Here is a 23,481-nt window from a genome sequence, read left to right as displayed (position 1 = left end):
AGAACATGTCATAGAAGATGATATGTAGGAGGAATTTGAGGATGAAAATGCTCAAGATGTTGAGGACAATGACTTTAATCTGCCTGACATACAGGAGGACCACAATCAGAATGCACAAGAGGTAGCTCCTTCAGTAGCAACTTCTGCAGATTTTCCTCTTGAAGGAGATGATTATGAAAACAGTCCATCTGAAACTCAACAGAGAGGCAAAGGGAAGGAAGCAGCATCTGTTGACATTCAAACCACTCACACTCCTTCCAGATACAATATCTCTTCATCCATATCAGACCATACAGCCATTACCGATCTAAGGTGGAGACAAGCTGCAGTTCAAAATGAAGTCAAGGAACTCCGCAATGAACTTAAAGAAGGAATTCAGGAGATCAAGGACTTGATGAAAGCAAGAATCAACAATTTGAAGATTCAAGTTAGAACTGATGTACAAATTGCAGCAATTAACACTACAGGCCAGCTTCATCAGCTCTCATCACATATTGAGCAACGATTGAACCAACTTTCTAGCTTCAGTCTTGTCCAAGTGCCTTTACTATCTGCACCTTTTGGAACTTCTTCATCTGAACCCGCAGGACCCTCCGCCCCCCCAGCAAATCAACCAAATTGATCACATCTTTTCCCAACTTATCATTTCTGAGCTATTTGTTTCAACTCTCAATATTGATTTTTGTTAAATGTTTGACTTGGTGTGAACTTTGACTATTGACATATGATTCGACAATGGTTGTTCGATTTACTACATTTTTATCGATTATGCTATTTATCCTTTCTGCTGATGTCAAAAAGGAGGAGAAGGTTTATACAAATTATGAATGCAAATGTTGACGTAAGCGGGCAGAATGAGAATTGACATACTTAAAAATATTATGCTGAACAATATTTTATGCCTTAAATGTTATATCCTCTGAATATTTTTCTAATGTTTATGGATAGTTTTGTCATCATAAAAAGGGAGAGAATGTTGAACAAAATCCCTAATTAGTTTTGACAAATGACAAAACAATCTGTTACTGACCAGAATTACACTTAAGTTATTTGATGCAGATAAATGCTGAGTCATCAGACTTAGTCAATGAAAGGACTTTATCATCAAACTCAAAATTACTTGTCAGATTCAATGAGTATTATTTTTGGCAAGTTTATGCAGGACAATCAAATTGATATCTCAAGATATCCTAATTGGCAATCACAAGATCGTTCCTTAAACACAAAGAACTATATTTATGATAACCTTGATTTGATTGTATGAGCGATCAAATCACTCGGAGATAATGGTTCTTCTTTTAACGGCTATGCATCCTATTTTGGGAAGAATCTCCAATGGGTTGATTTGGAGATCAATCCTCTGAAGACTATCCAACGGATAGATTGGAAGTAGAGGAGTATAAAAGGAGTGTAAACGTCGTACAAGAAAAAGAACTAGAATCGAGAATTCCAAAGTCTGAATAGAGCTTCGATCTTACACACTTGTGATTACTGTTTTCCACGTTGTGATTTTAGAAAGAAAATTGCTTGAGTGAAGAGTGTACGTGATAGTGTAGTCTATCATCTGAGAAGCACTGCTCTTGTAATCTTCTGGTGATTCAATAGAGAAACACAGCCAATAAGCTACCAGCGTGGAAAGTGGACGTAGGCTTGATAAAGCCAAACCACTATAAAGATCTGTGTGCAGTATTCTCTATCCGTAAACTTTCATTTATTATTGCTGACATTATACTGCATACATATCTATCAAACAAGTTCATCAGAACATCATCTTAGTCATCAGACACAATCATCTAACGACAACTTACATGCAAATTTGTAATTCACATCCATTTGATATTGTACATATGAGTTGTTGACCTCGACTACATTCATTCCGCACGTTTAAATCATACAATTTTATAAAATCACCTATTCACCCCCTCTAGGTGATAACACTAGCCATATCACCTTCAACATCATTCCTAGTAACAATAATATCATTAACATAAACAACAAGAATAGTACACCTTTTTGCAGTGTGGATCACTGCACTGATGCATGCCAAAAGTAATAATTGCTCACTAAAGTGGCGAAGCTAAGCACGAGGAGATTGCTCAAGTCCATAAAGGGCTTTTAGTAGAGGGCACCCCTTCTTTCCTTGAGCAATAAAGTCGGGTGGTTGCTTCATATAGACCTCCTTGTGAAGATCACCATGAATGAATGCATTTTTTACATCAAGCTAATGAAGAGTCCACTTAAACCAAGTAATCAAAAAAATAACGATATGAACGGGAGGAATTTTGGCCACCGGAGAAAAAGTCTCATCATAGTTGATACCATAAGTCTAAGTATAACCCTTCACAACAAGATGCACCTTTAAGCGCTCAACTAAACCATCAGGACGATGTTTGACAACAAAGACCCAGCGACAACCCACCAATTGTTTATCAGGAGGTGAAGGGACCAACTCCAAGTCTTATTATGATGTAATGCAGCTATCTCCTCTTCCATAGCATGGGCCCAACCTGGATGGGCCAAAGCCTCCAGCACACTATCGGGCATAGATACAATTGCAAGGAATGATGCAAAGAGAGACATCTAAGAGGTTAAGTTATGATAATACACAAAATGAGAAAGAAGATACCGAGACCGAGTACGATGAGCAATAGGAAAATCGACAAGAGCTGGTGGAAGAGGATTAGAAGCCAGGGCCGAAGGTGGTGGTGGGACGTCCACTGCTGGAGAGGCACGATCCCAAATAGGGTGAGGACCGCATGCATAGACCTGGAGAGGAGTTGGTGTTAGTGTCATAAATCAAGCGAAGCGTTAGTAGAAGGAACAGGCGATGGCTCCTTGTCGCGCCGCGCTTTTTCGGGGCTTTCAGGATTTGCGCGCTAACGAGGTATTTCTGTGTAAGGATCTCTCCCAGACCATAACTCACGTGACAGTGGAAGGTAATTTCTTATTTAGTCTAGGTCTGTAATTTTTGGAGTCGCCACTAGTCATTATTGGTAGGTAGACTAGAAACCTAATCGAGGTACGGGAGAAATACCACGATTTTACGAACCAGAGATTCTGAGTACAGGGACTTGATTACGTTATTGATCCCAAATCGAGATTCCTAACGCCCTTTCAGTACCTAAGAACGATACGATGTCTAACGTGTCATGCGAATTTCCGAAGCTTACCCACTAATTCTATCCGTTCTAATCACAGGAAAGACCAAACAAGTATTAAACACACAATCGAAGTCAATCAAATCAATCAATCCTAAGTTGTCTCTAAAAATGAAAAGCAATCAAAACATCCAAACCCTAATGAAGCTCTAGAAGCTTATTCATTTCATGATTTACATTTTTTAGGGTTTTAGGGTTTTTTAGGGGTTATAACCCCTGAATTTGGAATTTTCTAAAAATGCCACTTGAGCACTTTCAAAAATTCAAATTTCACTTTTTATGGTTGGTCACGATGTTTATGGACCATTCTGTGAATTTTCAAAATTTTTTATTTTTTTTTCGGAAATTTTTTTAACCGAGAATTGATTTTTTATGGTTTTCTAAAATTTTTTATGAATTTTCTAATTTTTCAATTTTTTATTGATTTTCCAATTTTTTTTACATTTTTTTATTTGTATTTTCTGAATTTTTGGAATTTTTATGAATTTTCTAATTAATTTTATTTTTGAATTTTCTATTTTTTTATTTTTTTTATTTTTTATTTATTATTATTTTTGAATTTTCCCGCCTGTTAGTAAATTGGGCCGGTCCGGTTCAACCCGGTTCGGCTTGACCGAACCTAGCCGGCGCCGGTGCCGGCGCCGATCGTCCCTTCCGGTGAGCACGGTGCCCAAAACGGCACCGTTTCGGCTCAAATTCTTTGGGGCATTTCCCCGAACACTTGGTATGCATAATCCATGTGTTAGAGTCTTCGAGGCTGCCGGTTTGAGCCTTTTTCCGACGACCTTCCGGCGACTATTTCGCCATTTCTTTTGATCCATCATCAAGTTCATGTGTTTCAGTACCGATCTAGCCTAATCAGAGTGCCACCGAACGTTCGCCGGCCGGCTAAAACTCAGTCCAAACAACCTAGTTTATAAATTGTTCCAACATGTATTTTCCAGAACACGAACCTTGCTCCCAATCGCCCTAGCCGTCTAGATCGACCCCAATCAACATACAATCAACAAACAAAGTCAAGGGAGTCTAACTTGGACGGCCTATGGCAGAAAATGACGCTCCGGTGAAGACCTCCGAGCTCCGGCGAGATGGTTCATGAGGGTGGTCGACTCGGTTTGTGTGTTTTTAATGCCCAAAATGCAATCAAACAATACCAAAAATGATTAGAAACTAGTAATGAACATCAAAATGCCAAGATTCATTGACGAAATCACACAAACATGCATATCGAGATTGAAACCGAATTCTGGAAAATTTTGAAAAAAATGACCATGAGCCAACTTTACCTTCTTCGTCCGATGATCAAGAGGAATTGTCAAAGTGATCCGCGCCTATAGGGTCGTTCCCTGACACTTGTACTTCCACCTGGTGGTTTTGGCCTCGCCGGAAGAGCTCTGGATTGACCGGACAGTGCTCGGTTTCAGGCCTTCAAGACCAGCCGAGCTAACTGGAACAGTGAGGGGAGAATCACGGCCAAATCACGATTCGCCGGTGCTCCGCCGTCCACGGCGGCACCGAACACTCGTGAGGGGACTCTCGACCCTCTCTCTCTAGCTTTTTCTCTTTGGTTTCACCTATTTCTCTCCCTTCTCTCTTTCTGGCATTTCGTCGAGCACCCTCCCTTTCTCGGATCAGTTTTTTTCTCTTTTTGTTGATCATTTTTTTTCCCGCCCAAAGTTCGTTCCACCGACTTCCAATCGGTTGGAATGATTATCTGGTGCCAGCTGGAGATTCTCCGGCTGGCTAAGTCGATTAAAACGTGTTAAATTGCCCACACGAAGTCGGCAAAGTCTCGGGCACGAACTAGTTTTTTTCTGGGTTTATTGCGTTTTGAGCAAGCCGGGTGAAGAAGGTGACCGACCCGGGTTGGGTCAGGTTGACCCGGTCGACCCGACAGACCCAGGTTGGTTTAAATTCACAAATTCGACCTGATTTTAACCCAATTTTCCAAATTTAGCCCCAATATTGAATTCATCATCATATTCTGAACCCAAATAGGTAATTTTCCCCAATTTTTGTTATAATTGTGTCCAAGATTTTCACATTTTTGTATCCGGGTTAATAGAGTTTCATTCAATTTGATGTCCTAATGACCTAATTAGGTGAAATTGATGCCAAAATTGAATTATCCACACCTAATTAACCTTAGAAATGATAACCTCATGTTCGACAATTTCATATTGGGCACGATTCCCAATTTGGGTTCAAAATTCTTATTTTTCAATCGAATTTTGGGGATTTTTTATTTTTATATCAAATTGTGCAATTGGAATGACCATTATGCAATTCAAGGTGCCAGAATCATTTGTTGTGAAGACACTATGACTTAAAAATGACTAAAATAATTTTAATTGCATTTTTGGTTCAATTCGGGTTTAATTTTGTCCAATTTTGGGAAAAGCATATACCCAATTGAGATTTTTCAAAATTAATGATGTATTCATGAAATTGGATTTAAAATAAGACTAATGACTATTTTTTATGGAATTTTTTGATTCCATTTGCTATTTTTCTTGATTTTCTTACTTATTTTGACTAAAAAAATTAAGGAAAAATGCTAAAAATGCTAAAAAATTATTTTTTGGCTTAGAAATAGGTTTCTAGGCTTGGCCAAGATTCCTAGTCCTAATTTTTGAAATTTTTGAAAATATGGAAAAAATGGCTAAAAATCATGTATCAACACTCCTGCTGAGAGGCAGTAGGAGATACAGTTGAAGTCAGCAGCAACGACTTATAAGGTATGAAAGGTGGCAGAAGATCCATCGTCGATGACACCTGAGGAGAAATATTGCCAAATTATGCCTAATCCTCAAGAAAAGTCACATTAGCAGAAATATACTCCCAATGATGAGTAGGACTATAATAGACATAGCCCTTTTGAGTACAGGAGTAATCAACGAATACAAATTTTTTGGCATGAGATGATAATTTGTCCAATTCAGGAGATAAAGAATGGACAAAATACATACACCCAAAAATACGAGGATGAACAAATCACAAAGTACAATAGGGATGAAGAAGAGCATAAGGGATAGCTGCCTTCAACACAGAGGATGGAAGACGATTAATAAGATGACATGCTATAAGAAGAGCATAGTTCCAGAATGACTTAGTCATATAGGTGTGGAGATGAAGACAATGAACGACATCCAACAACTGATGATTCTTTCATTCAGCAATCCTATTTTGTTACAAAGTGTGAGCACAAAGAACTCTGATGTAAAATACCATGCGACACCAGAAATGGAATAAATATAGATGAGGAAAAATATTCACGAGCATTGTCTGTATGCAAGCACTTAACAAGATAGCCATATTGAGTACGAGCTTTATTATAAAAATGGTGGAAAGAATGAAACACTTGAATACGATCTTTTATTAAATATAACCAAGTTGTACGACAACAATCATCAATAAAATTGACAAAATAGCGAAAACCAAATGAAAACTCTCGACTAAGTCCCCAAACATTGGAGTGGACTAACTCGAATGGCTGAGATGCACGACTCAAAACATAAGGGGGAAAAGACACACGATGATGCTTACCCAACTACATGTTTCATTATCAAACTAAAGATTAGAACTAGACATAAAGGGAAAATGTCGAAGTACGTCTGCTGAGGGATGACTGAGGCGACAATGTAATCGATAAGAGTCATCCACAGCCTTCTTTTGAATGGTAGCAGTTGCAATAATAATCTAAGGGTCCAAAAAGTACAATCCACCAGCCTCACGCCCACCACCTATTCGGCGTCCAATCTTCCAGTCCTGGAAAACACATAAAGAGGAAGAAAAGATAATAGCACAATCAAGATCACGAGTAATAGACTTGACATATAATAGATAATAAGGGAAGTGTGAAATATGGTAAATAATTGGTAAGGACACGGAAGAACTCAATTATACATAACCCGAATCTGTCACCTTGAATTGAGAACCATCTATCAAAGTGACTGAAGTGGACGGAACCGACAAGGTGGAGGTAAGAATATGCGGATCATCAGTCATATGATGAGGGGCACCCAAATCAATAACCCAAGGACGAGGACTAGCTGTAGTGGATAAGAAACATGTAGGATCATTGTGCTGTACCAAAGTAGCAACGGGACCTGAAGAAACACCAAGTTGTCGTGCCCTAATCAGCTCATCATAATCTGCGCGAGTTAAATTCACCATACTCTGTCCAAAAGGAGATCCAGATAAAGGAGACCAAAGCTCAGTGTCAATTGAACCATGTAGACCCCACAGCTCAAGATGGAGGTCATAATAATAATCAACAGTATGTCCTATAAGCTAGCAATGAGTACAAAAAGCGACCCCCATGAGCTCCTCTAGAACCACTTTTACCACTACCACGAGGGGCATCTCGACCCTGAACACCTCTGCTACGACTATAGTTAAAACTATTTGAGTTCCAATTTCCACGACTATTACTACAACCACGAGCTCCTTAACCACCACGAGCCACCATAGCACTATTTTATGATAAGGCTGAAGTTTTGGGACTAGGAGTGTAACGAGCAACCTGATAGTACACTTCTTTTATGGAAGGTAGAAAGCTAAGAGAAGTAATATGTTGCCGAAGAGCGCTGTAACCTGGACCAAGACCTTGGAGGAAGAGGACCACCACCATGTCTGCTTCTTGTTTTTGCATCTAAGTAACCATGGTAGTCAGCGAAAAGTAGGATTTCAAATGCTAATACAAAGACGAAAAATGAGCATAATACTCTGCCAACTCAGCATCACCAATTTTAGCTTCAAATAAAGCCTCCTATATATCGCAAACTCGACTCATATTATTCTGTCTGGAGTATAGTAAAGCATATTTTGTCTACACCTCATGGGCTGTCGCATAATTCATGAAAAGATGACAGACAGATTCAACCATACTTCCCCATAAAAGAGCACGCAATATAACATAAGTGACCTTCCATTCTTCTTGATTAGCTGGATCTGCAAGTGGTTCTTTTTCAAGCCATCTGGACTGGCAACTAGTATAAATAAAAGTACAAAGAGCTATTGACCAAGTAGGATAATTAGTACTATCTAACTTAATCAAAAACCAATAATAAAATACCACATGCTACCACAACACCACTGAGAGCACTAGAAGGTGAGATTTAAAGTAACATTTGCTTTTCAGACTTAATGTTAGTCAACTATCTAAAACCTAGTTGACTAGTTGGGAACCATAACGATAGCACCACGAACATACACGAATCTTACCCAAATCACCACAACTTTATGATCTAATTGTCACATCACCACAAACAACTCAACACCAATCAAAACACACTGTCTGGCTAAAGCAGGGGCATTGACGTCAATGGAACAGCATGGGACAGCATTTTTTTGGGGGTGTTGATGTCAATGGGACACCAGCTTCGTTGCCAATGGGGGAACAAAGGCAGAGAGGAGCAAGTTGTTGTGGTGTACCAACAAAGGCAGGGCTGCTCGACTAGAGGCATCACCGAATTAGCAACAGAAAAAAAACGACGCCTTAGTGCGGCTAACCAGGAGAGCCGAAGCTTGTTGTCTTCTCTCATGTAGAAATGTTAAGCTCTGATACCATGTTGTTGGTAAAAGAGAGAATGTTTTTTTTTATTGAGATTAAAAGAAGTATTTACAGGCTTAGAGTTAAGCCTAATATAATTACATAAATAACCCCACTTGCTAAATAATAGAATAATAAGTGATAAACCTGACAATATGTGTGTGCGCGCTTGCTTAACCCTACTAGAAACATATTACTATTCTACCCTTATTACTAACAATACTTTCTAACACTCTCCCTCAATTTGAGATGTAAATATCAAATAATCCCAACTTGTTACATAAAAACTCACTCTATTCCCCGTAGAGATTAAGTAAAGATGTCTGCGAGTTAATCCTCTGTCTCTGTATGTTGAAGAATAATATTCCCTTTATGAACTTTTTCTTGCATAGTGACAATCAGCCTCAATATGCTTGGTTCGCTCATGGAAGACATGATTAGATGCAATATGAATAGCGGATTAAATATCACAATATAACACTAATGGATTTGATGGTGACATTCCAATCTCTAATACTAACATCCTCGACCATAATAATTCACCTCTCACATGTGCCATAGCTCGATATTCAACTTCAACGCTTGATCGGGAAACTACATATTGTTTCTTGCTCTTCCATGCAACTAAATGACCTCCAAGAAACACACAATAGCCTGAAGTAGATCTCCTATTCATAGGACATCTAGCCCAATCAGCATCATAGGAGCCTATAGTGTTTAGATGACTATAATTCTTAAATAGTAATCCTTTAACTAGTGCTCCCTTCAAATATTTGACGATTTGAAGTACAATATCCCAATGAGTAATACGAGGAGAACTCATGAACTGGCTTACTATAGTAATGGCAAAAGATATATTAGGTCTTGTGACTGTAAGATAGTTTAAGTTACCAACTAATCTCTGATACTTTGCTGGATCATGTAATAATTCTTCATATTCTGCATTGAGTCTTACGTTGGCATCCATAGGAGTATCAACTGCCTTTCCTCCAAGGAATCCAACCTTACCAAGAACGTCAAGTATATACTTCCGTTTCGATAAAGTGATACCAGCATGTGAGTAGGCTACTTCAATGCTAAGAAAACATCGAAAACGTTCCAAATCTTTAATACTGAATTTATATGCATAAATTGCTTAATTTTTTTAATACCATTTGAATCACTACCAATAATGATGATATCATCCACATATATCACTAGAAGAGTACAACTTGCTGAAAAGACAGAGCTAAAAATTGAATGATCTACCTTACACCACTTTAATCCAAATTTGAGAACCGCATTACTAAATCTACCAAACCAGGCATGAGGAGATTGTTTAAGTGCATACAAAGCCTTATGTAAACGACATACCACATTCTCCCCCTGAGTAACAAACCCATGTGGTTGCTCCATATAAAATTCCTCAGCCAAATCACCATGTAAAAAGGGATTTTTCACATCCAACTAGTGAAGTAGCCCGCCAAAGCACGCAAGCAATGAAATAAATACACGAACAGAGAATTTTGGCCATCAGAGAGAAGGTGGCATCATAGTCGACACCATAAGTCTGAGCATACCCCTTAGCAACCAACCGTGCTTTCAACTGGTCAAGAGTGCCATCCAGGAGAACCTTAACAATGAAAACCCAACGACAACCAATAGGTTTCTTACCAGTAGGTAAGGAAGTAAGCTGCCAAGTTTGATTCTCAATTAGTGCCTGGATTTCATCCTACATGGCACAATGTCATCCCAGATGAGCAAGAGCCTCAGCAACACTGCTAGGCACAGAGACAAAAGACAACGACAAGACAAAGGCAGAGAAGGTAAGGGATAAACGATCATATGACAAAAAGTTAGAAATAGGATGATGCGTACGAACACAATCAGAAAGAACGAAATAAGGAGCATAACGATCAAGGTAAGTATTTGGTCTTGCTTGGTTGGGAACTCAGAACAAGTCACTGCTTGAGGTCGGGGAAGTATTTACTTGTTGCTATATAAGATACTTTGATTGTTGATGATTTTTCATGATGAGGATCATTTGTTTAAGGTGTGACAAAGAAGAAGGAACTGCCATATTCGGGATACCAATATGCGTCTCATTCGTTAGACTTAGAGCTCCAAATGGAAGCTAAGTCCCCTTTTCTTTTCTATTCTTCAGCCTCTAAATGGTATCTTCAGATTCATTCTCTCCTGGAACTATTCTTCCATGCTCTACATGTAGTTGGCAGTGTCTTTTGGTCACTTGTACTGCTACTGTTATAGGTTTGAGGAATAATGTGGCGAATGCGTACGCAAATGATTTACAATGTTATCATGTTTTGGAACATCCTACTTTTTAAGCGAATTTCGTTCCATTTCCTCTCGAGTATATACTACTCTGCAAACGCCTAAGCTTTGCCAGGCGTTCCATTTCAAAGAATCATGTACATGAGTGAAACAATGAGTAGTTCTGAGCCCAAATTCCTTCTTGGGCTTGCATAGATCTGAAGCATCATTCTCAGCTCATATAGCCTTGTGAAGTTACATTCATTAACTATTTTCCCAAGCTATAGCAACCAGGAAAGCGTAGCCAAGAAACGCAGCTCATCCACTATCGCAGCCTCCCACTACAATTCAGACCGTCAAGGATTGATTAGGTGCGATAATTTCTCAAATGTAGTGTAATCACGAGCATGATGTTTCTCCTTAATCCATTGCAAAGAAAACTGTCGATGACAAGTAACTTGAGGAGTGCTACGCTGCCGGAGCAGCATCTAAAAGAATGTTAGACCAATCAAAGAATGTAGCCTGCATATGGCTTGATTTGTTAAGCTTTGGAAGCAACTGTCATCTTGTAAACAGTTGGTTTCTGTTCACATAGCAAGTTGATGCTGGATCTTGGAGGCAGCTACAAAATCCCTCCTCATCTTTGGGAAATGCCTTTGGAAGAGGATGATCAGGAATTACACCCACCTAAATAAGAGCAATGGGACTTAGCAAAGACCAGATATCACAGAGACAGACAGACAGACAGACAGACAGACCTTGTCAATATCATTGTGTGCGGGAGTCTCATAACGAGCAACTGTAACTGCTAGCCCAGAGCCATCGGACAGCTGGAAGACCGACTGGATTTTTCTGTAGAGTCGGTAAGATAAATTGATGTCAGAACTACGCGATGGAGTGCATGGAATAGGGATAAAAGCTATCACCCTTTGCCAAATGTGGGTTCCCCAAATAGTACTGCTCGTTTGTTGTCTTTCAATGCTCCTGCTAATATTTCGCTTGCACTTGCTGTGCCCTTGTTCACCTGAGAGAAGCCCCACGGACATGAGTAATTTACTATGGAAGATGATAAGTACTGTACTTCTGTTCACTTTAGTGAATGCATGCATGCAGAGCTGCCCTGCCCCACCAAGACACACTTATATTGAGAGAGACAGACAGACAGACAGAGACAGAGAGACAGAAAGAGCAAAATTTTTACTTTTGAAAGTCACTGACTGCAGTCTAATGGAAAAGAAGCCCACGGCATGTAGATAAAAGAAAAATCTTTCAGGCATTACGAATTCTACAGTCAAAATAAAGAGATACCGCAGCTTTAATGTAGCTACATTCCTTATAAATGATATACATCAAATGTAGCAAATCAAAGTAATAGAAATATTCAAAAAATTCAACAAACCCCTACCAGAACAGCCAGGGGTTCTGATGCTGCCATAGCACTGCCTCCGTCTGTGTCATATATATCTCGAACCCCACGACTATCACAAATATAGACAATGACCCCTTTATCCAGCCTGGGATACAAAATGAAGTTAACACTAACGCAACATTTGGATGAATAACTTGCTTCAATTTAAGTGGCTGAAAACAGAACGAAAATAAGATAATGATGGGGAAAGTGAAGCCCCCCAGAATCTGGATAATGGAACTGTGGGCAAGCTTGTCAAATAATACCAGCAAAATATTACGGCAGATACCATGCTCTTTGTCATCGGGGCATGCGCAATCAACCAAATAATCATCAGCAACGAATGCAAGTTTGGGTGATTTGGCAAATGAATTGGCATGGAAAACAAGTTCAATACCGCATGTTGGTATAGTGGCAGGATGCTTACAAAATTTAATATAGTTATATGATGCATCGTTATATGATATGTGTAACAATTAAGAAGGTGGCATTTACTCTGGAGACGGCCATGTGCTAGCTACTTGAGGTTCATGCCTTGCATTGCCGAACACAAATCATACAGATTCCACTTTGTCAGCTAGAATAGAAAAGACAAGCTTACCAGAGTTTAGCAATTTCAACACCCTCAGGAAAAAGGCCACCGCTGTAGCAAGATAAAACCTTCAGATGCCTGATAAGCCCATGGAGCAAAATCAATGACAGAGCAAGTAAGCTAATTACCTATTATCTCGAAGGTCCAATATGAAGGCATTGACATCATTGCTCCTTAGTGTCTCAATAGCTTCTTTTACAGCACCTACAGCATAAAAAATATGTGAGATGAGATCCCCCACAAGCACGGTTGCAGAGAGAGAGAGAGAGAGAGAGAGAGAGAGAGAGAGAGAGAGAGTTCATCATATAAATTTATGAACTCCAGAAGCACACATGGGAATCATAAGAAAGTTAAAATAAAATCAGACTTTCTGTTTATTGCGTAACATCTACGCAGAAACAGTTTGAACAGAAGTTATACTTTCCGCAGAAGTGCAACAATGCATGGAATACTAAGATTATCCAGGTCCCGAACAAGGTTTTCAGACATTCATTGTTATAAAACTCTTGATACAAATCAATATTCTCATATCCATTTCTGAAAGTTCAATCACATCAATGTGAAATTCAAAGAGGTCAACAGCAAAAATACTTTCAATGAGCCAAGATTTCATTTGATTTATCCATCGGATAAATCATAACAATCAGTTATCAGGCCACCATCTCAACAGCCTTCCCTCAATATCTCTAATAACTAGAAAATTAATCATTTGTTCTAAAGGCTCGTAGTATGACGAAGGACTATGGTGTGAGAACTTAATATGAGTATGTGAAAGAATTGATGAGACCCCAAGGGCACACAAATAAGGCAAACTCATAAATAGGTGAAAGGGAGTATGATGAACTAAACGCGAGACATCTTGCACCGATATAATATTAGAGTTTCACACAACCGTTTATCTAAAAGCTTAAGTTGTGAGATAACACAGTATAATTTAAATCTTAACACCTCTCCCTTCCAAAGTGTCCATGAATTGGCAATACAAAAACCTCTCACTTAAAGAAAACATGCATATAAACTCATGAGTAGAAAGATTTTGGCAATTAAAGCATAAACATTATGAAACAAACATGATAGCTTTTAGTGCATGTTTTTCTTTTTGGCAACAGTAGCTTTTCATGCATGCTTTGGCATTGTAAAGACGGAACTAAGGGTGCTTACCAGAAGCATTTTGGTTAAATGACGTTAGCTTGATATACCCAATTCGTGGAGAATCTTTTCCAGAGCCAGGTACCTCACAAAGTCTTGATTTAACTGGGTTTAGTGATACCTTCTCTCTCCTGGAAAAAGGCAGTTTATTATAGAAACACACCGCTCTAAATTTACGTTACCAATGAAAAAGAGCCTATAGCCAAAATAAATGTAAAACCGAAACTCATTTCAGTGTGATACCTAATAGATTTTACTTGCCCGTGTAGTTCTAAAAGTTCCAACTCTACTAGAGACAAACTTTTTCTCAGTTCTCATTAAGCAGCACTGAAATTGAACTTACGTCAAGGCTAGATGCTTTATATCATTTCCACTTCGAAGAGTTAATTCCACTGTACTTCCTTCAGGACCCCTGCAATTCATAATGAAAGTTTATGGAGATCCTTGGGCAAGTGATAATCAATTCTTACAATGGCACATTATTTTTGAATTTAAACTCAATATTATAAGCACTCAAAGAAGGAAGATGATAATCTGTGTTCAAGTCACATGATATAATACATTCAACCATGGTATGAATATGCTACAGCATGTAACTAGTTATTATAAGAACAGACAGAGACTACATAGATAAACCACCAGGTATCGATCTGATGGCCTTGGGGGGTTGTGTTTTTGGGGTAGGAGTGTGCTAGGATCAAATCTCGACAGGAAAAAAAAAATGACCAATGGAAAAACTAAAACTACTCACTGCAATTTCTCTGCAGCATCATATATTCCCATAGTTTCTGTGCTTGAATTATTGATCGCAAGTAGAACATCTCCAGATAAAATTCCAGCTCTATTTGCGGGACCTCCTGGAGTTGCAGAAATTACTACCAGCCCAGCAGGTGAATTATCAATTCCAGCTGGATACCCAATTGAGAGTCCTACACCCGTTAGAGCACCTTGAGTTCCGGACTGCCTTCACAAAATTCAGAAAAATGACTAAATATTTCGCTAATCTAGACAAAGTAGAGTAATAATGTGTTCCCTATTTAACAGAAGAAAGGATCTAAAATGTCAGTGAGGAGAAGGTATGTACTCTCAAACTCCTGAACTTTTCAGGTTCCAGGAAACGGGTGAAAGGATCATCCAGTGTGGCAATCATCTTTTTTATTGCAGTATCTGATATGCCAACGGAAAATGATGATCAGACTGGTTATAAACAAGCAAAACCAATTTCATAATCCTGTTCTCAATTACTTCATATTCTGCTATTTCAGTTTCCCCTGTTCCCGCCACTTGGTATTCTGTTCAGTAATTATGCTACATGTTCACACCCATAGTCAGAACATCATCCTTTCTCATCTAATCCTGTGGACAAAATTTCTGTCTCACCAGTAAGAGATTAAAATGCACTTCGGGCTGGAAAACACATCCAAACCTGCTCTCTCTATCTATGCATCTAAACTAGGTACAACTTCTGGACTCCTCTCTAAATCATAGCAGCACCAGCAAACACAAAAAAGGAGTGAAGGCCAATATACATACACGTCTCTTCCCTCGTATTCATCGGCTCGTTGCGCAGCGCATTCTCTCTATACCTAAACCAACTCTGCCCATTGAAGTTCTTGTCAATGTAGGCACGGTCGAGAGTCCTCCACGCCTCCAAGAAGAGCAAATTCTCTTCACTGAGAGCCCCTGCGCCGCATCAGCATCACCAAAATAATCAAAAAACAAAAAAAGATTCCTCATTTCCACCGCCAGAGCCGAAAATCCAAACAGCAAAATAAGTGACACGACAGACTCACACGAAGGAGCACCGCTGCTGACGGCTAAAGAGAACGACACGACCAGCACCACGCCGACGAGCAGCTTCAGGAACGCCCGGGAGACGCGCCGCCTGAGCCCGTCCAGCGGCAGGCTCCCGTCGATCCTCCACACCCGCGTCCTCCAAGATCCGTGACCGCCACCGCCGGCGCCGCCGCTCTTGCCGAAGCTCGCGCGCACTATCCAAGATCCTAGGTTAGTCGCGAACCGAGGCTGCCGTGGGCGGAACGCGACGGCGGATAGCTCGATCAGAATCACCTGTTTCCACGGACGAAACGGCGAGAACGGAGATCGGAGAGGAGAGGTTTTACCTGAGGAGGAGGAGGAGCGAGCTTGAGAGCAATGGCGAGGGCAGGGACGGCGCGGGGTCCGGCGCCGGAGGGGGAGAAGCGGAGGCGGCGGAGAGTGGATAGACAAGAAGCGGAGGTGGCGAGGACTTCCATGGCGAAGGCCTCCGATTTCGAGCGCTCTCTTTCGCAGTCGTTCGTTGGTTTTCGGTTGCTCCCCTTATCGGTTGCTCCCCGGCTCGGCGGAGTGCGGATCATGTGGACTCGGGTCGGGTCGGGTCGGATTGGGTCGGGTCGGGTCGTGACAATAACGGTCGTCAGTCTCTATGGTTGCTAATTTTTTTTGGGTTAATGTCACTAAAAATTACAAACTGATATACATGTGATAAATTTACGCCAAATTAATTTTTTTATCATCAAAAATCCCAAATTAGTGCACTTGTGACAAATTTACTCCAGAATAATCTTTTAACCACTATACACTTGTGATAAATTTACCCTCCGTTAAATTGGATTAATAAAAAAAATCACAAATTAGTACAATTATGAAAAATGGAGGGTAAAACCCAAAAATGGTATATCTATCAACTGCTACATGTTATTTAACTCAGCAATTTGACAGTAAAATATAACAGAAACTAACGGAGAATAAAATTGTCACGAGTGTAACAGTTTGGGGTTTTTGGTGGTATTAATCCTTTCTTTTTCCCGAAAATATTTGTGAATTTGCTTTTACTTTTTATCTTTTTATATTTTTATTTAATCTAGATCTTCCGATGCGTACAATTTAATTTTTTTAATTAAAGACTCCGTTCGTTTTGCGGAAAATGTGACGTTTTCGAAAGATGTTTTCCAAAAAGCCACTTTCCAGGAAAATGGCAATTTTTTGCTGGTGTTCGACGAAACGTGAAAATGAACTAGAAAATATTTACCGCTATTTGGTATCTCATTTGATTTTCAAGGGAAGATTACAAAAAAATTTCGAAAATTTTAAATTATTTTTCTTTTTCTTTTCTTTTGCTTCTTCCTCTGTCGGCTATAGGCGAGCTCAAGCTCGAGACTCGCTGGATCTGGTGAGGCCCTAGCTCGCCCGAGGCCGATTAGACGAGCTCGAGCATGGCGAAATCTGGCAAGCTAGGCGAGGCACCCGATATGGTGAGGCTCGAGCTCACCGATCTGAAGCGAGACCAACCTTGCCAAATCAAGCGATGTGGAGCCTTGCCACAATTTGGTGAGGTCAGACCTTGTCGACCTACGGTGAGGCTCGAGCTTGCTTGTGGCCATCGCTAGTTGCCAGGGTGACTAGTGACCGATCAAGGAAGAAGAAAACGAAAAATAAAGAAAAGGAAAAAAATTAAAAACTCAATTTTTTTTAACAAAAATAAAAAGAAAAAGAAAATATGTTTGGTAAAAGAAAATGCTTGGTCTAGAGGTGAAAGAAAGAGGATGGGAAATGTTTTTTGCTCTCTGAAAAGCAGAAAACACTTGCCCCACTTTTGAATGTGTTTTTTCCATTAGTAGAAAATGTTTTCCTTGACTAGTTAATTTTCCGTGAACTGAAAGCCAGAAAATTTTATTTACAGTGAAACAAACGGAGCCTAAACCTCTTGAAATTTTGACAACACTGATTTGTTTGTACAATAATATATTGTATTTATTATAATTTTTTTAATGGACAATAAGTTGATCAAAAGGATATGTAAACTAATGCAAAAGAGATTGTCTTGGAACTGGGCAGTGAATATGCACAACTTACAATGTCGCTTCTACACGGTTGCAAAATCGTCTATTTGCTGCGTCATTTAAATTCTCTTCTTTTGGGAGATAATTGCTCAAAACCCCTTTGAATTTTGGCGACGTTGTACAGTAGCCCCCAAATTTTGAAAGATTATAGATTACCCCCCCCCCCCAAAAAAAAGCATTTGATTTCGTTGCGGTGGCTAATTTTTTTGGTCTATGCATAACTAACCTCTTATTCATATTTTTAAAACCAAAATAATCTCTATTACATATTTAATGAGGTCAAAACAATAGTGGTTGCATAGCTGATGAATTTAAGAAATTTTAGTGGACTTTATTTTGGTCAAGAAAAATGAGCTAGTCCTACCACTTAATGGTAATGCGGACAAAAAACTAGCGACAGCAAAAAAAATCAAAACTTAGGGGACATTATGTAAATTTTTCGAAGCTTGAACTCAATGGAGCAACGGTATCAGAGTCCGGGAGTGTAATTTATAACTTTTCAAAATTCGAAAATTATTATTATGTAACAATGTCAAAGTTTAGGAGGATTTTCAGCAATTAATCCTTCTTTTTATTTACTTGAAGGGCTTTGTTTCGATTTATTTTCATTGTTTTGTTTAGACGACAGCCGGAACGGAGAAAGAAAAAAGCTATTTCAACCAAAAGATGGAAATTGCCATGAGAATTAGGCTCCGTTTATTTAATGAAAAAAAAATGATTCGGAATATATCTTCTTAAAAACGATCACTCGTTTCGTTTACAAAAATAAAAGATTGAAAAATATTTTTATCGTCCACGAAAATATTTAGACATAAATAATTTTCGATAGTAAAAACATTTTCAATTGATTAGTGATGTCAATCGATTTAAGCAATCATTTTCTTTGAAAATATTATAAAAATAATTTATTTCTCGCGAAATAAATGAAGCACTTGTTTACAAGCCATGTAGTAAAGCATAGATGTAACATCCTACGCTTGCCCCATACTAATACTAATCACATCACTTACTAAATTCATTTTGTTAATATGCCAACGGAAGTTATTATCATTTTTAGGAAATTCGTCTCTCTTTATTTAAAACGTTGGGTGAAGTACAAGGCAAGGACCGACTTGGGATTCTATCCCTAAACTGTGTCCTAACGGATCACTTACTCGTCTCGCCTATAACATAAGTCAAAATGTGTCACCCAACTAGCACGACTCCATACCCCACAAAAACCGACTAGTCATGCCTCATAATGGTTCCCTCCGACAACTCCCGCCGACCAGCTCAGCCACGCATGCCCCCCCTCCGTTAGCTCCGTAGCTGCCGACCAGCTCAGCCACGCATGCCCCCCTCCGTTAGCTCCGTAGCTGCCACCATCTCCATCAACTGGATATCTGAGCGGTCCCACTAAATTGCCACCAACGTCAATGAAAATCGAAACCAGCCTGATGGGCACCCTGTGGTTGGGTAGTCCCACATCCACCCATAAGGTAGCCTCGTATTGGACTAGTCGGACTATTGGGAGCTCCGGGTCGGCGAATGGGATAAGTCGGCCCTCGAATTCAATTAGAGAGCCAAAAAGGGTGACTGGAATAGCAGGCGGGGGAAAGCTCATATTTACTAATCTGGAAAATGTAATATCCACAAGAGTGAGCGATAGCTCAGCAATGAAATATCTATCATGCTATACTATACGAATAACTCACCAAGCAACACGAATCATGTCATGCATATATAAACCACGTTTAACATTTCAACCAAACTATTAACCACTAGAATAACTGACCGCAATCATGAGTATCACGATATAATTCAATATCAAATGCTTTCAAGACATACAAACAGACACAATTCATCTTTTCACTTATTCTTTAATTCTCAACTCCAAGTCACATGCCCGGTGCGCTTGCCGGTCACGCAAAGAGGAAAACTCCCGTCTGGCAAGATCCGGTGCGCCCTCCGGTCTACCGTGGTGTACCCCGAAATTCTCAACGGCCCGCGCAGGCTTCGTGATCCACTGACCACGGCATCCCGATCATACTTCCGAGGCATCCGGGGTAGAATCCTCCCAAGCATCGTGGTTCCACGGACCACGGCATCCCGCATTCCCTACGGCTCCTCGGGTTATCATCGAATCATAGTCCGACGGCATTTCAATTATTTCAATCAAGCAATTACCAGCACAAGTACTTTTTCATTCACTATCTAGATTACGAACACATCAAACGTCACTTAATTTCTCATTCCGATTCAAGCTCACGGTACCATGATTATAATTCTAACAACCTATTACACAATGCCACAATAAGAACCAACACGAAACCGACATACCGAACATACCGTTTAGGTCTCATGGTTACAACTCACATTAATAAACATTCATTTTGACTCCCTACCTCCCTGAATCATCCATGAACCGTCCATGACCCAAATTCTAATGCCTAACTACTTGCTCATCCCCACCATGACTACAACCTTCCTCGGTTACTCAAAGAATTACACAACCATGTTCCGTATTTCGCTCACATTCAGAATCATTCACCGCCACCTCAGTCCTTGCTCTGTTCACGGCTCCTTGAATCACCTCGTCTACACTTGCACTGAGTTACTTCACCATCCCAGACTCACCAACCGACTTGCCATCTTCCAAATTTTCAGTTATAGCTCACTCTCAACAAACCTCAGCACTTATCTGTTGGGATTTTGGAACCAAAATCCTATAGAATTGAAGTGTGTAGGTGAAAGTGTCCCACATAGGGTAGAAGAGATATGGGAGATGGGTTCAAATAGTTGAGCCTCACAAATGGGTTTGGGCCCCAAGGGGTACTCCACTTTTGTGGAAGAGAGAGGACCTACGTCAAGCTAGGTCGGTCCACTCTCCATCGGTTTTTTTATTTTTTCCGAACAGACACGTTGTTTAGAATTTACTTATTTATTTATTTTTTGGACAAATAAACATGTCTGTTCGTGAGGTTCGGTTCGCCCGAACGGAAAACCGAAGCCCTTCGCGACTGTTCACGAACCGAACCGGTTCAAGTGAACCTTCGCTACTGTTCACGAAAACTCGCAACTCTTCATTTTTCGCCACTTGAATAAGACCGAACAGTTTAGTTCGAAAAAGATATCACTTCGTGGCATTCATTTTTTCCCGACGCACTCTACGCATATTCACTTCATCATTGTCATTTGGTGCGATTGTTCTGCAAAATTGCGTTCGTTGGAGTCCTCCGAATACGTACCGCTTCGGAGGAACAAGATCCGTTCTATCCTGGGAGACGATTGTCCGATATCCTCGGGTACTGATTGAGGGGCCAAATTCGTCTTAAGGACACGACGTTAATTCGTTGGGCTCGGATCAACATTCTGCTTATTTGGTTTGATTTTAATTTCTGATATACGAACTTAGCCGAACAACAATCTTAAGACGAATTTTCGTTGAATTGTTATTCTGTTTTCGATCTGCTTCGGTTCTGTTCGTACATTCTTTTCACACATTCTGTTCTTGTTACAATTTTTCGTTCCGGTTCATATTAAAATTTTCAATTCTGTTCATGAACAAACGATTCTATTCGTAGTCATATAATTCCGATTATGCTTGTGAATATGTTCTGTTTTTATATTTCAGAAATGGCTTCGGCTTCGACTCCGGTTAACCCTATTCCAAATCACGGAGAAAAGCCAGAAAAGTTCAATGGTACTGACTTCAAGAGATGGCAACAAAAGATATTGTTCTATCTCACGACCTTGAACTTGGCTAGATTCCTCAATGAGGATGGTCCTAAATTGGATGTTGGAGAGACAAATAAAGAAAAGGTTGCTGCTGTGGATGCATGGAATCATTCTGATTTCCTGTGTTGCAACTATGTCCTCAACGGTCTGGACAACACTCTCTATAACGTCTATAGTCCGCTAAAAACGGCTAAGGAGTTATGGGATAGTCTGGACAAGAAATACAAAACCGAAGATGCCGGATTGAAGAAATTCATTGTCGGTAAATTTCTGGACTTCAAGATGGTTGATTCAAAGACCGTCTTAAGTCAGGTTCAAGAGCTTCAAGTGATTATGCATGATATTCATGCTGAAGGAATGACTCTAAGTGAGACATTTCATGTGGCTACCTTCATTGAAAAACTACCACCATCCTGGAGAGATTTCAAGAATTATCTCAAACACAAGAGAAAGGAGTTGTCACTTGAAGACTTGATTATTCGGTTGAGGATAGAGGAAGACAATAGAAATTTCGAAAAGAAAGTTGGCAGCAATTTGGCTGTCTCAAGAGCCAATGTTGTTGAAGAAGGATCAAAACCCAACAAGAAGAGGAAAATGCCTAGCAAGTCTGGAGAGGGATTCACCCAAGGCCTGAAGAAGTTCGTTGGCAAGTGCTTCAGCTGTGGCAAGTCTGGACATCGAGCCAAAGACTGCAGAGCCAAGAAAAGACAGAAAACTCAGGCTAATGTGGTGGAACAAATTTCCAATGGTGTTGATGATATCAATCTAACTGCTATGATATCCGAGTGTAATATGGTGGGAAACCCCAAGGAGTGGTGGATTGATACCGGAGCAACTCGTCATATTTGCGCCAATAAATCAATGTTCTCATCTTACATGCCTATGGAAGGTGATGAAAAACTCTACATGGGTAATTCATCGACCTCTAAGGTTGAAGGTGTTGGAAAGGTTGCTCTAAAGATGACATCTGGGAAAGTTGTGACACTAAACAATGTCCTATATGTGCCAGACATACGCAAGAATTTAGTGTCCGGATCTCTTCTTAGCAAGAATGGCTTCAAGTTGGTTTTTGTATCCGATAAGTTTGTACTCTCCAAGAATGAGATGTATGTAGGAAAGGGTTACCTCAGTGATGGTCTTTTCAAGTTGAATGTAATGACTGTTGTACCCAATGATATTATGAATAAAGTTGTTTCTGCTTATGTTCTTGAGTCTCCTAATTTATGGCATGCTAGATTAGGACACGTTAACTATAAGTCGATAAAGAAGTTAATGAACATGGGTTTATTGCCAAAATTCGATTGTTCAAGTGAGAAATGCCAAGTGTGTGTTGAATCTAAATTTTCTAAGCCTCCGTTTCATTCTATAGACAATAGAGTCTCAGAACCTTTAGATTTAATACACACAGATATATGTGATATGAAATCAATACCGTCAAGAGGTGGTAATAAGTATTTTATCACATTTATAGATGACTGCTCGAGGTATTGTTATGTTTATTTGCTTAGTAGCAAAGATGAGGCTGTGAATGCTTTTAGAATTTATAAGTCCGAAGTTGAAACTCAGTTGAATAAGAAAGTTAAAATGATAAGAAGTGACAGAGGAGGTGAATATGAATTTCCTTTTGAGGAAATTTGTGCTGAGTTTGGTATCGTTCACCAAATGACTCCTCCTTATACGCCGCAATCTAATGGAGTGGCGGAAAGGAAAAACCGGTCTTTAAAAGAAACAATGAATGGATTGTTGAATAGTTCTGGTTTACCACAGAATTTGTGGGGGGAAGCTGTTTTGACGGCGAATTTTATTTTAAA

General features: G+C 39.7%; 1 protein-coding gene across 1 annotated transcript; it reads right to left on the bottom strand.

The window, feature by feature from the left end:
• Positions 1-11,144: 11,144 nt before the first annotated feature.
• On the bottom strand, positions 11,145-16,444 carry LOC115679835 (carboxyl-terminal-processing peptidase 2, chloroplastic). The gene is made up of 13 exons (XM_030603551.2): positions 16,235-16,444; positions 15,905-16,136; positions 15,645-15,794; positions 15,196-15,278; positions 14,863-15,071; positions 14,455-14,523; positions 14,124-14,242; positions 13,091-13,166; positions 12,972-13,013; positions 12,368-12,476; positions 11,889-11,986; positions 11,721-11,814; positions 11,145-11,649 (listed from the first exon to the last, which is right to left on the bottom strand). Exons 1-13 carry the CDS (start codon positions 16,364-16,366, stop codon positions 11,524-11,526), a joined length of 1,539 nt encoding a protein of 512 aa, XP_030459411.1. The 5' UTR covers positions 16,367-16,444; the 3' UTR covers positions 11,145-11,523.
• Positions 16,445-23,481: the final 7,037 nt, after the last annotated feature.

The sequence above is a fragment of the Syzygium oleosum genome, unplaced genomic scaffold (genome assembly GCF_021117445.2).
Source record: "Syzygium oleosum isolate NSW1041296 unplaced genomic scaffold, Sole_v2.1 Sole_v2.01, whole genome shotgun sequence".
Taxonomy (NCBI): Eukaryota; Viridiplantae; Streptophyta; class Magnoliopsida; order Myrtales; family Myrtaceae; genus Syzygium; species Syzygium oleosum.
Note: the sequence above shows the minus strand (reverse complement) of the source record. Positions and strands in the feature narration are given on the sequence as shown.